General features: G+C 35.7%; 1 protein-coding gene across 1 annotated transcript in view; it reads left to right on the forward strand.

The window, feature by feature from the left end:
- Positions 1-13,651, forward strand: part of LOC105195136 (twitchin) — an 88,069-nt gene that overhangs the window by 9,154 nt on the left and 65,264 nt on the right. Inside the window, 15 exon segments of the mRNA XM_039449994.1 lie at positions 29-556; positions 1,466-1,487; positions 4,632-4,794; positions 4,980-5,121; positions 7,783-7,918; positions 8,335-8,538; positions 9,355-9,656; positions 10,304-10,521; positions 10,649-11,054; positions 11,363-11,535; positions 11,729-11,902; positions 12,029-12,108; positions 12,293-12,458; positions 12,873-13,064; positions 13,495-13,650. Coding sequence (XP_039305928.1) covers positions 244-556; positions 1,466-1,487; positions 4,632-4,794; positions 4,980-5,121; positions 7,783-7,918; positions 8,335-8,538; positions 9,355-9,656; positions 10,304-10,521; positions 10,649-11,054; positions 11,363-11,535; positions 11,729-11,902; positions 12,029-12,108; positions 12,293-12,458; positions 12,873-13,064; positions 13,495-13,650 — 2,847 coding nt within the window. The 5' untranslated portion in view covers positions 29-243.

Here is a 13,651-nt window from a genome sequence, read left to right on the forward strand (position 1 = left end):
TACTAACATTATGTTCTTTTGTTTCTAGTAATTTCAAAAATCTGTAAGAGGCGACTGTAAAGGTGGACGTCGAGCTCAGGAGAAATCCGCGACAGAAAAAGGTTGGATGGTGCCGCAGGCCGGCGCCATTTGAACCGACGAACTGGGAGAAGAAACTTGTTTCCTTTCTTGGATCGCGGGTGTAAACGGGATCGGATCTTCCGGATCTCGTTGTAGAGGCAGGTGCGAAGGCGTGCCTCCACAATGGGGGTCGCCGACGACTTCGCGCCCAGTTTTACGCAAAAGCCGCAACTGCGGCAGGAGGACGACGGCAATCGGCTGATATTCGAGTGTCAGCTGGTGAGCTCACCTAAACCCGACATCGCCTGGTTCCGCGGCGAGACCGAGCTCTCCGAGGATGACAGGACCAACTTCAAAGTGCAGAGTGTCGGGACTAACAAGTTCCTGGTGGTGCTCGAACTCGATGATGTCATCGAGACCGATGCAGGCCTCTACAAGGTCAAGGCGAAGAACAAAATGGGCGAGGTCGCTGCGTCTATCAACCTCAACTTTAGTCGTAAGTGTTTATATCTTACGTTTTCCTTTCTATTTCCTAATTACATTTCTCGAAATAATACACAGAAGAACATTTTTATTTTGAGAAGATCTTTATCTTCGAAATATTAAATATTGAAACAAGATTATATTTAAACGAACGTAATTTGTTTACTTGAAGAAATTATGTACAATTTTATCGAGTAAAATATATTCTCATTATTTAATAACAATTTTTGTAAGTTGAGAAGAAAAAATATTAAGTAGAAAATAATAATGTCTTCAAACCAAGAATTGGAATTTTTATCACTATTATTGTCAAAACAATTATGTTGTGTTTTATAAATGATTATTGTAATATTGAAAATATAAAATTTTGCTGAAATTTAAGATTATTAAATTCTTTAAAGAAGATTAAATTGTATATGTATAAACAAAATTGTATCATTGTTTCTTTCATATAAGCAAGCATACAATTTTTTAAATTATATAAATTAAATAGAATATACGTATATTAGTTTGTATTGTTTTTTCTGTGTAACAATATTTTTAGAAAAATGTCATTAGTCATTACACATATTACGGAATTATATAAGTTAGCTTGTGCGCCAGACCTTCATATACGGTTTTAATACATTTGTTTTCATCTACTTTGAATTTTCTAAAATAGGAGAACAATTAATTAAATCATGATTAAAATTAATAAACGCTAGTGAAATGAATGTTATTAAAAATATAAATTTATTTTTTGCATAAAAATTAGTTTTTGCTATAATAATGAATTAATTGATTTTGTTTTTAATTTATAAAGTACAAATTTTGACAGACTTAAATATTTATTTTTGATATAAATTTGCATTATTATTTTTATCTAAAATTTTTGTAAATTAGATCGTTTCTTGATTAACATTTTGCCCTTATATTTTTCTAGCAATGGATGAGCCTAGAGAGAAGTAAGTCGGTAAAGTTTGTACCGAGCGGAAGACTCATTTGTCGCTTCTCCAGGCTCTGTTTAATTAACTTGTCTTACTCTTCACGCTTAAGCACTAATGCGTTTCTATTATTATTTCGTCATCGTATATTTTTTCTGCTCTATTTTTGTCTGTTTTTGCATTTGTCGCTTATTTCGTTGTCTTTCGTTTTTCATTCATGATTTTAGCTGCCGATCAATCAGTTGGAAGAGGGTGAGAGCATACGCTGTTTTATAACTGTCGTAATTGCCAAATTGATGATTGATTTGTTATCATAAAACTAATTTTATACCACCTTTTTACAATCTTAATGAAGGAAAATATCAGATATGACGATAACATCAAAGAAAACGAGTGCCATAACATGTACTTTTATTCTTTCGTGTGTTTTTTGAAAGTTTGAAGAGTTTTTTAACTTCTATACAATTTAATATCAAATAATTTTTCCATTGAATTATATTCCTATTTAATTCTTCACAAATAAAATCGATTACAAATTCTTTATTAAGAACATAGTGAGAGCAAAATTTTAATGCAAAATTTTAGGAAGTTCCTTGCCTCATGTGAACGTTACATATAAAATCTCTTCGGTGTATTATTTACTAGTGCTATGCTATCGGCCGATAACGTTCGAGTGCCTGTTAAATTGGCCTGACCGAGAATAACCGTCGCGGTATGTCCGCTATTTTCGGTCGCGTTCGCGCCACGCACCACGCGCAATCCGATAGAAATCACGACTCGCTGCACGTTAGCTGGACGATCGACCGCTTCTTACCGATCCACCCACGCAGATAGAACCACAAACGCGAATGCGGATGGAAATAGAATTAAGGTCTTCTAGTTTTGGACACCGCTCGTGTCTTGCACGCGCAATCCGGTCACAAAGTGGTCGGATTATTTCGGACGTTGTCTCTCGTGAGAGAGAAGCCATTAAATCTTACCAGAACTATGATTTATCTATATCTTAACTGTGATTAAGAATGAACGGAGAAAGAGAAAAGGTAGATGATTGATTAAACTATATAACTGTACTTTGATATAAAATCTACACAGTTTTGCTAAAATGTCTCAAAATTTAGCTATAGATCTGAAAATAATTTTATTGGAGTAAAATAATTGTGTAGGATAATAAAATTAATTACTAGATTATCAAAAGTTTTTCACTCTTTCTCTTTATACTTGAATATCCTACATAATTATTTGAAATCTGTAATCGCTTAAAATTTTAAATACTTTTACCGTTTCTTTCGTTCAAAAGTAAAAGAAAGTGACAAAAAAAGTATAAAAATTGGAATTAAAAATAATAATTGTAGAAATGTTCATTTATGTTTTTTAATTTGCATAGTAAATTACAGTCTTAGTATGTATAAAATTTTAAAATTACAGTTACATTTTTTGTATTATTTTATACATTTGATATATTTCGAAAAAAAGGAGCATTTCTTAATAATTTCACAATTATAAAATAGTTTGAGGGAAGCTATTCTTTTAATTATAATAACAGCGATTCACTGTACCCAGCACAGCTAGTAAATTACATGATTTTTGTGCAATTTCCACGAGCGGAAAGCATTTATCAGTTTTCGAATCTCTTTTCGCATGCCGCTTGCAGTTATTCCCGCGTCTTGTTGCGACTTTAACGATTTTCGACGATAATTTGAAACTGGGTCGAGAGTGTTCTCGACGGGTTCTGTCTCGAGTCGGCGGCGACGACACGACGAGAAGCTGTATTTTCGGATCGCATCGACAGACGTGATTCCCGTGAATTTCTAAAAGTAACACGAGCCTTTCCGCTTTTATGCGTCTCCCGAAACGTGTCGCAGTTCGCGTTCCATGATGCGCGCCGAAAAAAATTCGGTCAACTGCGAGAAATAATTCATCCGTATGCATAGAACGTATTTGCGCGGAATCTGAGAAGCGCTTTAGACGAGGATTAAGATTTTGTCGCGTTCTGGTGAACAAATTCAAAAAGGCAAATTGGATCAAAATGGAGATCAAAAATTTGCAACTTACGAGAATCGAATCGATCTACGATTGACGAGAATGAAAGTCGAGAGAAAATACACACAGCTGCAGCCTCCTGCCTCGCTAAACTTAGCTGTAACGTGCACCCGTGCTAATGCACTTATGGTCCATTCGGCATAGGAGTGTTAGGCACGTGCCTCTCGTTCTGACTCTCAATTTGCGAGAAGAAATATCGATGATTGAAATACGAATCGTTCGATTTCGTTGTAAAGAATAATTTAAAGAGAGACGATCGGAAGAGTAATTTTATTTCTAATTTATTATAGAATGAATATTATATATCATTAAAGATCTGTAAGTTTATATAATAGATTAGAAGGCAAGGTAATTAATTGTTTGATTGATTTTTACAATAAACCATTAATTTTGACTCTTTTTGAGAGAAGTAAAGGAACGAGTAAAAATTTCATCACAAAAGAACGTTGTCTTAGTAATTATATTTAATTTAAAATAAATTTGAATCAACTTTTTGTGCATCAAATGTTTAACTGTTGATAAAAGTATTGGCGCCAAGAAAGACAGTAGTATCGATTATAATGACGATGTACCGGATCTTAAAGTGGTTGTTAACCGTCGGATCGCCATCAGAATAAGCTGTTGGACGAGCCTTCTCTCGTCAGGAAGCATCGACTAATCAAAACAAGAGTTATTTCTGGCAGCAATCCGCGAAAAGCGCGGTAAATCTCACAGCGGCAGCATAAGCTGTTCTTCTCTTATTCGCCCAAATATTATCTTCTTTTTCATCTTTGTTTATTAATAATATCTCTAGAAGGAGTCGTACTCATTCCAGAATTAATTCTTTGTACTGATTTTTTAGCCACATTGCGTGTGCATTTGCGACTTAAAGCATGCGATTTACTAACGACTGATGTAATCTTGTTCTTCGTTTCGCTAACGCATTGATCGATGGAAATGAGATCGTCGCCGAAGATAAAAGTAATCAGCGATACGTTACAGTATGTTTGTGATGTAATGATCTAAATTTTTGCGTCAATTTACCGCGATTTAATTCAATCGGCTCGACGATCAACACTTTAGCGAACGATAAATTTGCGTGAACGCATTTTCAGACTCGTGCGACGTTTATTTTTGCGCTTGCAGACAAATTGACGGCATCGCGCCGACTTTCGCGAAGAAGCCTGCGATTAGACAGGAGGACGACGGCAAACGGTTGCTGTTCGAGTGTCGCATTACAGCCGATCCCACGCCGAAAATTACATGGTTTCATAGCGGGAACATGGTCAAAGATTCGTCAAGGCACAAGGTTTTCGTCGATTCCGATTATAATCCACCTAGTATAATATCTTATAATCTTAAAGTAATATAAATTAAAAGAATAGTAATATTAGCATTTAATTTCTTCATTTTTTTACGAGGAATATATTAGGAGCGTACGAGAAACAATTAATTTAGCCTCCATAATAATGATTGTCGAACCATGAATTTTAGCTGACCGTCGATAAAGATGGCCACTCGTACTTCGCTACACTGGAAATAAAAAATGTGACCGTCGAGGATGCTGGCAAATATAAGGTCACGGCGAAGAACGAGCTTGGCGAGTCTAACGCCACGATTTCCCTGAATTTCGATAGTAAGTATCTGACGTTTTTGACGATAAATAATCACAAACCAACAAATACTTTGACCGATGATCCGCTTTACGTTTTAACATCCACCTGCTTAATTTTTTAGTACACGCTTAGTGATTATTTTATTAACGATAAGTTTCCTCACGTGTTAGGTTGAAAAGTTATTCATAACTTCAATTTATTTTTCAATATCATATAAGCAGGCACTTTGAAACAATTAATTTTTGTATTGTCGAGAAAAGTTCACTGTAATTTTTATTATTTATTCTCTAGAAATGTTCTTAAAATTTTTTAAATAATTTTTTAATGAATATTTAATAACGCTTGATTAACATTCTACAGTAGCGAATATATTTCCCCTGATTTCTTTCCGCGCTGTCTTGAAGCGGAAAACAAAGTGGATCATCGGCGCCACTCCTCAACTTTTCTCTCACATTCTCACTCGGGATGTATATCGATGATTCTCTTTCATTTCTGACTCTCTTCTTCATCTCAATTCTCTGCCCTGTTTATCTGTATCCTTCATGTCGACTCTACACCAATGTATATCCGCAGTTTACTATATATTTAATTTTTTTCCGTTCCATCTCAACAGTCCATTCTTCAGTCTCTTTTTACTCTTTCATTATAAATGCTATCTATGCCGAAAACCTTTATTTTTTAATGGTTTGTCTCGGTCGAGCGATGAGCACGTATCGATATCGGCTCGACGCGAGCCACGATATACAGCCCGTTGATTTGATCTTAATCGACTAAACGACATTTTTCTTTTGCGAGAGAAACACATTTGTTGTTTGTCTCTCACGAATTTTGCACCGTAAAAAAGTTGCGTAGAGAGCGGACCAGAATAATCAACTTGTAACAACGCGTGTACTGCTGCTTCAATCACGTATTAATTCAAATCACATCTCGCGCGCCGATTGGAGACGCGCTTGCGTCTCAGAACCGTCTGTACTGATGCACGAGATGTGATCATAGATTAGCTTTAAACATTATTGACGCTTCGTTAGGTTGCTTCGATGACATCTTTTCTCTCTATTCATCACGATCATGTTTGCCGTGTGTGAACATTTGCGAGAAGCCTCCGACTGTGCCACCAGCGGTCTTCGGACGCACCATCCACATTCACACACGCAAACGCAATTATATAAAATTTCTGTGGTGGTTAGATTTGCTAACGATACATATTTTCTTACTTGCATACGTGTTTAGCTTCAATTTTATCAATAAATATTTCATTCCTTTTGGCTGCAGTTACACAAAATTAAATACTGATACTTTGAAGTGAAACATAGCACTACATGATTACAGAATCAAGTTTGGCAATTCTATTAGTTGCATCTCAACACAGCCGCGTTTTATATGTTATACTAATAATATTTTTACAAAAATTATTTACACGTAAGAGAAAATTATCAAGTGCAGTTTGGAATTATTCCAATCTATAGAATTGACGTTTATAGAATTAAAACTGGCAAGTACGGAAATGTTCTTGAGAAACATTAAAATATGTAGTTAATGATGACGATTCTAATATTGTACATACTCACATACATATGTCTTCGTCACATGCTTCACTAGTCATTTTCATCGGCTAATTCGCTCGTAGAAATTTTTTTATCAGTAAAACAGAAATGTTTGAAATTATGTGTTGTTCTGTCATATTGTATATATTCACTGATTAATACCATGTATTTTAATCGACACAACATGGAAACACACCAACAAACAACTTCCTCGTATTCGCGATTTTAATGATACATCCTAATTATTGGCGATGGAATGATGAAATTGAAATTTCTCAGTTAACAATAACTCGATTAATGCGATCGAACAGTTATATCGTGTCAAACGGTCGTACATGTTACACCACTCACTCACTCGCAAACAGCGTTTGACGAAATGCTTGTGCATAACTATGCAGTGTTCCTACTTTCACTTAACCGCGCGCGCATCCGTCAAAACCGTACAAGAGAAATGGAGCAGGTGACATTTTTCAAGAGCACAATTTTATAATCCACCAAGCGAAACATTGCGAATAGACGGAAGGAGAGTAGAGAGAGCAACCTAATTCACAAGACGTCGATCTACAAGAATCGTAATTTTTTGAACGTATATTCCTGAACGTTGGTTTCGGTACTCTTGTTATTATGCGACGATACAAATACACGAAGTAAATCCGATCACGTAAAGATTGAATATCATATAGATTAACTAAACTGCGACACTCTTCTTTAGCCAAATCGATACGTGACTCCCGATCTCGCATCGAACTGTAAAATGCTTCGCGTATTTAAACCTTTCGCTGCTGAATCATTTCTTGTATATTTAAAATTTATTTATAAAATTTAATTGGAAGTTGGTTTGAATATAACATTTTCTTTCTTTTCTTATTTTTTTTTAAATGTAAAGAATATTTAAACGGTAAGTAGTTTAGAAAAAATAAAGAAAGTTTATATTTTTTGAACGTTTCTTCTCATCTTAAGATACTTGTGTTAAATTTAATTGAAATTAATTTTTTTTACGGAACGGTACCTTTGATTTAGAGATGCGACGACGCTGTCTAGTGTCTATCACTAACTATTGCAGCGAAAGGATTGAGTAAGCAAGCAGGCGTGTGTACGAACAATTTTCGATATGTCGATCGTTTGTGTCGAACGTAGGCGACGAGGCACCCGTACCGGATGACGGTATTAAACCTACATTCACCGAACGACCGGTGATTAGACAATCCGACGACGGTAACACCATCACCTTCGAATGCCGACTTGTCGGCGATCCGAAACCGAGTGTCAAGTGGTAAGGCCTTGAAATCCGCGACGCGCGCAAGGAAGTAGCATTGGAAAATTGTGTTAGATTATCGGATTGAATTAATAAAATTTAAAAAATATAAAAAAATAGTGTATCAAAGTAAACCTTTTGAAAAAGGTTAATTAAAAATTATTTTACAATTTTAGAAGACGTATAATTACAAAAGTGCATTGAGATAAATATTTTAGTTACGATTATCAAAAATTGTAACGTCATTATTGTTACTTACAATGCATTACTTTGTATCCTTGATAACTTATATGTGCGATTATCAAGATAATTTCGATAATATATCTCGTGCCAAAGTTCACAAACGCTGGAGCACGACGTGCACTTCCGAGCGCGCGATCCGCGATGTAAGTCAATATTCTGGCTTCGACTTGGCACGTTGGCGGCGATCGTAGGTATCACGGTACCGAGGAAGTGAAAGACGGCGGACGATTCAACACGTCGCTGGAACTCGATCAGAAGCTGTACCATCTCGCGAGGCTGAGGATCGACAATGTGGCGAAGGGGGATGCGGGCGAGTACAGAGCCGTGGCGAAGAACAAGCACGGCCAGGGGGTGGCGACCATTAATTTGAACTTCGAGGGTGGCGACAGGCTCAAGTAGGCATCGAGAGACGATTCGTCCTCGGGACATTATCCTGCCGTGCCACGATTCGACAGTCGCGCTTTTGTTCGATTCGACGCGGCGCGATGGAAACTTGCATTGCAATTTTTGTTCGATGTGTTGCGCTGCACAAAAGTACAGCGATAATTTAACTTATTTCCCAATAAGTTGCAATGCAAGAATAATAGTAGTTGTAATAAAAGTCGAACTTGGATTGCTTTTTATTTGTGGTAAGGTCGTTAAACATAAAGTATATTATGCTTCTGAAGAAATACTTCAGAATACTAAGAATTCTTTACGTTTACCGTCGGTTGCGCATGTTGCATTGTGACATATATAACTAAATCCCGACAAACGTATAATTATAAAATCGAAGTTGAAAGTTAGTTTATCGTATTATAAATGCAGGTATTCGTACACAACACATTTAAATCACTCTTTTTCTAATTCTGGAAATTTTTGTTAAAATTATTATCCAAGCGCAAAAATTTCTTTCTTTATACATGCTTGCAGTCTTTTCATAATAATTTACATCCATTTACACCTTTTATAAATTTACGAATGCCTGCATAAACAGAAGATGAGTTAGAAATATATAAAACTGTCATTTAGGATTTTGACAAATTAAGATTCGTGATTAAAAGAAAGCCTGCGATTTTTACTATGTTTATAACATCGCGTCGCGTTTTCGGAGATATCGTGTGGCGTGGCCGGCAGATGAGAAACAACGGTGTCCACCGAGATGGTTTTAGATTCTGCGTTCGATCGATCAGAAATTCGACGAATTTCGTCTGACGTGTCGATTTACACAGAATACCGGACGGTAAGCCGCCGCGCTTCCCGAAGAAACCGACGATCCGCCAGGAGGGTGATTTACTCATCATGGAATGCATCCTGGAGGCACATCCGGTACCCGACATAACGTGGTACCAAGGTCAAAAAACGATTGCCGACAGTAAACGCGTGAAGATGTCACGTAAGGCCACCGGCAAGGATACGTATCTGCTGACCCTCGAGATCTCGAATCCGACCAAGGCTGACGGTGGGAATTACCGTTGCAACGCCTTTAACAACTTCGGCGAGAGTAACGCCAACATCTCCCTCAACTTCCAAGGCAAGTCCCCCTTGAAGCGTATGAGAGGGCTTTTATTGACACTCCGAGATTTTTATCGCACATCAATACTCACTTCAAAAATTATAAGAAAAATTATTAATTTTTTATTTGTGAACAGTTACGGTCAAATAAAGATATAAGAGCAGCAACGCTAAATGCAACGCTAAGTGTAATGCAAATACATCTTTTATTTTATGTATTTATAATATTAATTTTTTAAGTAATTTTTTGTTCAAAATTGCAAATTGCTCGGACAATGAAATCCCTCTCGTCGACTTTGTCCATGATGAATCCTATCGACTTTCCTCGTGTCTTCTTCGCGCACAATGCATTCTATGAACGCGCGCGGTAAGGGTGAACAAGCGATTTTTCTCGGTGAACGATCGCGATCATTGGCGATAGGTCGATTTATCAGGTAAGCACATCAGCCGCGCTACTGCTAACCAATCGTGAAGTCTCTGTATCTTCGCTTCATAACTCATTGAGCTGCCAACAACACGACTAACGTCATCGTGAGCCGCGGTCGTGGGTCAACGATGACCCGCGACCGCGGCGGAAATTGCGTTTCTGGTGTCCCGCTGCGCACCCAGAAGCGTTACTCGCGTCTTCACCGACGACGTCTAACCGTGGATCTTTCCAAGATGCAGAGGAGGGCGCGGGTTGCGCTCCGTCCTTCATCGAGAAACCTCGCATCATCCCGAACGAGACCGGCACGCTGATCACCATGAAGTGCAAGTGCAAGGCGAATCCCAAGCCAGAGGTCACGTGGTTCCGCGGTACCAACGTGGTCAAGGAATCATCGAAGATCTCGATCAAAACCAAAACGGTCGAAGAGGATATATATGAACTTATCATGGAAATAAAGGTAACTGACTAATGACTTTCTTTAAATTGCAAATTTTTGTTCTTCAAATTTTCAGATATTTGATTCTGAATAATGTACAAATAACTTTTTTAATTTTAAATCTTTCTTAAATGTTTTTCGACAATAGGACCCATCGGCACCGGACGGCGGTACTTACAGATGTCACGTGAAGAACGAGTATGGCGAGAGCAATGCCAATCTGAATCTGAATATCGAGGCGGAACCAGAACCGGAGGGAGATGGGCCGACGTTTGTAGAAAAACCGCGGATACAGTCACAAAACAAGGGCAAGCTTGTCATCATGGATTGCAAGGTGAAGGCGAAGCCGAAGCCGCAGATTACGTGGACCCATGCCGGTAAAGTGGTACAAGAGTCCTCGAAGATCTCCATCAACATTGTTCAAGAGCAGGATGATATTTATTATATTAAATTGACTTTGAATGATCCTGGACCGGACGATTCTGGCCTTTACAAGTGTAACATTAAAAATGAACTTGGTGAACTTAATGCCAATCTTACGCTAAACGTTGAAAGTAAGTTTGCATTTCTTGTATAAAACATTATTTAGTACGATAGTAATCTAATTAAATTTTTAGTTAATATGAATTAATTTATTTAGATTTAATAATTAAACTTTCGCTTTGATTACGTTTAGCTTTTATAAGAATATTTTTATAATACGCTTGAAAGATATTAAATTATTGATAAATGAATTTATATTTATCAAAATATAATGAATAAAAATTTTTAGTTTTTAATAATAAGTGTTTAAAAAAATATACAGATTGTAAAAATAAATTTTAAAGTAAAATGTTATTGAATTTTTCGATTGTGATTTTAGTTGTACCTGTAATTAAGGAGAAACCAAAGGTAGTGAAAATTGTTAAGAAGAAGACAATCGTAATTGAATGTCATGTTCTTTCTCAATTTGCGCCCGACTGCACATGGTTCAAGGAGACTCAAGCTGTTAAAGAGGATAATAGACACAAGTTGCATGTCGAACAAGTCAAAGAAGTGAGTTCCACAATAAAACTATTCTATATCAAAATAAATTAGTATAAAAAAGAAATTTATTTAGAGTTTAACAAAAGTAGGAGAGCAGAATTATTTTTTCTTACGTTTGTAATATTATTCAGTCATGATTGATGACGTAATTATTATTAAAAAATTATTATATGAATTTTGATCAGTGGATTTCTTTGAATAGGGTGAATTTGCCGTGAAACTTGAAATTGAACAAATGACGACGACAGACAAAGGCACGTACAAATTAGTGGCACGTAACGAAAAGGGCGAAGCCACGTCGCAAGTAGTGGAAGTGACGGAAATTCCAGAGGAGAAAGGAGAAAAACCAAAAATTGTTACCGGCCTCAAATCAATTGTGAGTATTTCTCTTAGTATTCCAAGTGCAGCGACTTTTTATTTGATTCATTAAGATAAAAAGATATTATTATTTAAATAAAGTTCTTTTGTTAATTGATTGTTTTGTGCTCTTTTTCATTTTCAGACTGTCGAGGAAGGTAAGACAGTCGAGCTTGTTGCCACTCTTGCAACGCAAGATCGAAAGGTTACTGTCACATGGTCTAGGTACGTGTTTAATATAAAAATTGCATTTTAAATAATTTACTAATTTTTGCGATACAAAGATATAATATTTAATTTTATTTAGACATTTTTTATCATAGAAATACAAGAATACAAATTGCCAATATTACATAAATTAAACTGGATGTAATATTATAATAATCTTTATGATTACATATAATTGTAGAGATTCAACGGTCATCAAAGCGTCAAAGGACATTATGATCTCTTTCAATGGTCTGGATATGAAATTAACTATTACCTCATCATCGACAGAATTATCAGGAACATATAAAGTTGTCGTAAGCAACGAATTCGGGCAAGACGAATCATCAGCTCGTCTCGTTGTCAAGGTAGGCAATTTTATTTAATCAAATTTTAGATTACAATATATAAATGTAAGTTTCTTCTATTATTTTTTATGACCTTGTATAATTTCATATTCCAATATAATTAATATATGGCAAAGAAGAATTTACATTTCCTATAACTAATACATTGCAAAGAATTTGCATTTTATGTGAAAAATCAGCATGTTGAATTTAAATTGTAATTGTTACCCCTTTACTTCATTGAATTATAACGTAAATTGTATTGTAAATAATTGTAAATTTATCCGAGTACCCCATTGAAAAAAATTGTTTCAGACGAGTGTGAAACTAAACTGAAAAAATTTTAATATGATTAAACAATTGTACTCTTACTAAATTAAAAATTATTGAGATACATTCCCCAATATTGCATGCCATTCCCTCATTAAATTACAGAAGAAAGAGGAAAAGAAAAAGGATGAGGAGGAGGAAGAGAAGAAGAAGAAGAAGGTTGAGAAGAAAGAAGAGAAGAAAGAGGAGGAAAAGAAGGAAGAGAAAAAGGTGGAAAAGAAAGAGGAAAAGAAGGAAGAGAAAAAGGTGGAGAAAAAAGAGGAAAAGAAAATCGAAGAAAAGAAAGAGGAAAAGAAGGTAGCCGCTGAGATGAGAAGATCAATTAAAATTTTATTTTATTTTAAACCGTTTCCTGTTGTTCTGTTATTCCTTTTGTTACGTTATCTTCTTGTGATTAACAAATACTCTTACACTGACCACATCAACTTGATACAAAAATACAAAAAGATTAATCATTTTGCAAAATTTATTACACTTTGCTCTTTTTGTACTTGCAATTATTTAAAGGTAACGATTATAACAAAAGAGTAATATATTGAAAAATAAGGAAAGAAAAAAATTTTAGTTTTAAATAATTATTTTTGTATAATTAATTATATGTATTAAAAAATGCAAGTAAATTAATGAAAAATATTACATTAAGAGCGTTTGCTGTATAATTTGCAAAAACGATTGATCTTTTGATTCCTCGACGCGACATTTGAAAAATAATATCTCGATATATAAGGTAATAATGTGGAGCGACAATGATGATGAGGGATCAGAAGAATACGAGGAGGAGGAGGAGGAGGAGGAAGAAGTGGTGAGTGTAATTGAATCCAGCGTTATTAGCACAGAAGCCATTCTCGAAGAATCAGATTCTGAAATCGTTTCTCGCGTCGAGG

Source organism: Solenopsis invicta, chromosome 5, assembly GCF_016802725.1.
Source record: "Solenopsis invicta isolate M01_SB chromosome 5, UNIL_Sinv_3.0, whole genome shotgun sequence".
NCBI classification, from domain to species: Eukaryota; Metazoa; Arthropoda; class Insecta; order Hymenoptera; family Formicidae; genus Solenopsis; species Solenopsis invicta.